General features: G+C 41.1%; 1 protein-coding gene across 1 annotated transcript; it reads left to right on the forward strand.

Annotated features, from left to right (window-relative positions):
- Positions 1-257: 257 nt before the first annotated feature.
- On the forward strand, positions 258-1,177 carry LOC124892597. The gene is made up of 2 exons (XM_047403837.1): positions 258-688; positions 808-1,177. The coding sequence occupies exons 1-2, from the start codon at positions 258-260 to the stop codon at positions 1,175-1,177; spliced, it is 801 nt and encodes a 266-aa protein (XP_047259793.1).
- The last annotated feature ends 681 nt before the right edge of the window (positions 1,178-1,858 follow it).

A 1,858-nucleotide genomic window follows, 5' to 3' on the forward strand; every position in this document is an offset into this window, starting at 1 on the left:
TTTTCAAGAACTTGAAAAGTAGATCAAACTATTGGAAATATTGGCTAGGGGGTATGATTGCCAAGGAATTGGTTCGAGGGATAGCGGAGCATGGGTATCGCTTTTTGCCCGCTTTTTCATACATGATCGACGCTCTTAATGTTGGCACTACCTATTCCACATGGTAAACAAGGTCGATTGTAGGTTTATGTACTACTTTTTATCGTTGGGCCCTTGCATTAGGGGATTCGCTCACATGATGAAGGTTATTGCAGTTGATGACACTTATTTATACGGCGGTTGCACAGGATATGGAGAACCATATTTATTCCATTGCCTTTTGCGTCGTTGACAAGGAGAACGATGCATCTTGGACGTTCTTCTTTGGGAAGCTGAAGTCTATTGTGATCGATGGACTAGATTTGTGCTTTATCTCCAATAGGCACAAGAGCATCGCCAACGGAATCGCGAAGGTGTACAACCATGCTCATCATGGGTACTGTATGAGGTACCTAGGTGAAAATCTCTGGGTAAATCACCACTGTGGAGAACACCTCTTTCTATTCTACAACGTGGCAAAGACATATTCTTCCAATGAGGTTAGTGACTATTTTGTGGAATTCAAGAACTACTGTCCCGAGACAACCTTTTTCCTTGAGCATGATCTTGGTTTTGAGAAATGGAGCAGGGCATATTTCCCCGGTAAAAGGTTTGACGTGATGACCACAAATATTTCCGAGTCGGTGAACGCTATGTTGATTGCCAAAAAGGAGTACCTCGTGGCATCCATATTCAATTCGTTTTCCAAAAAGTTGGTGAAATATTTAGGGAGAGGCGTGCCTACGTCCTTAAATATAAGGAAAGAAAATTTGTGCCCATCGCCGAAAAGATCTTAAGAGACAATATGAGCGAGGGCGACTCCTTCTATGTGGAGAACATAAGCGGGGACGAAAAGCAATACACTGTATTTAAAAGTGGTTGTACGACCAAAGTCGACCTACCAAAAAGGTCGTATTCTTGCTGGAAGTTTGACCTGGTCAAAATATCATGCAATCACGCGATGGTCGCTTTGCGATCGAAGCACAATGAAGATTATGGTTTGAGAGTCTATGATTACTCTTCGCCCCTGTATAAAGTGGAAGAGTACCTCCTTGCGTATTCAGAGTCGGTTAATGTTGTCCCTTTGGAGTTCGAATGACGCGTACACGTGAACATCATTTCATCTCTCGTGATCACCAAGCTCGGAAGGAAGAAAAGAAAATACGTTAAGGGCGTGGGCGAGACTTTCAAGTCAAAGAGGAGGAACAAGTGTTCACTGTGCAAGAGACCCGGGCACAAGAGAACCACTTGTAACAACAACAAATCGTAGTTAGTCTTGTATGAATTTGTGTTTTTGTAAGTCATGGCAGTGTATGTATTTTTGACAACCTTTCAGTTGTCTGATTAATGAGATTTATCGACTGCACTCCGTGTCTATTATCGACCTTTTAAAGTATTCTATATATTGTGTGTCTGGTCTATTACTTTTATTCTTTATTTAACGCATGGTTTATTATCGATCCCATATAAGGTCTATTAAAAATCCTAAATATTCACAGGGACAATTGAACAGTTGAGCATTTATTACACATCAAAAAAGTTGTTGCACGTTCAATCACACGTTTTGTTGATTGGGTATACGCTACCTCTCTTCGATTTTCACCATTCACACGTCTACCAACCAATGAGCGGGAAGACCAAAGGGTTCTATTTTGGTCTATATAAATACCCATCTAGTGCACCCAAAATTCATCTTCATCAACTCAAAATCAGATTAAATTGACAGATGCCAGGCATTCCTTTGAGACTAAGAAGGAGGATCAACCGTAACTACGACCTT

The sequence above is a fragment of the Capsicum annuum genome, unplaced genomic scaffold (assembly GCF_002878395.1).
Source record: "Capsicum annuum cultivar UCD-10X-F1 unplaced genomic scaffold, UCD10Xv1.1 ctg48743, whole genome shotgun sequence".
Lineage (NCBI taxonomy): Eukaryota > Viridiplantae > Streptophyta > Magnoliopsida > Solanales > Solanaceae > Capsicum > Capsicum annuum.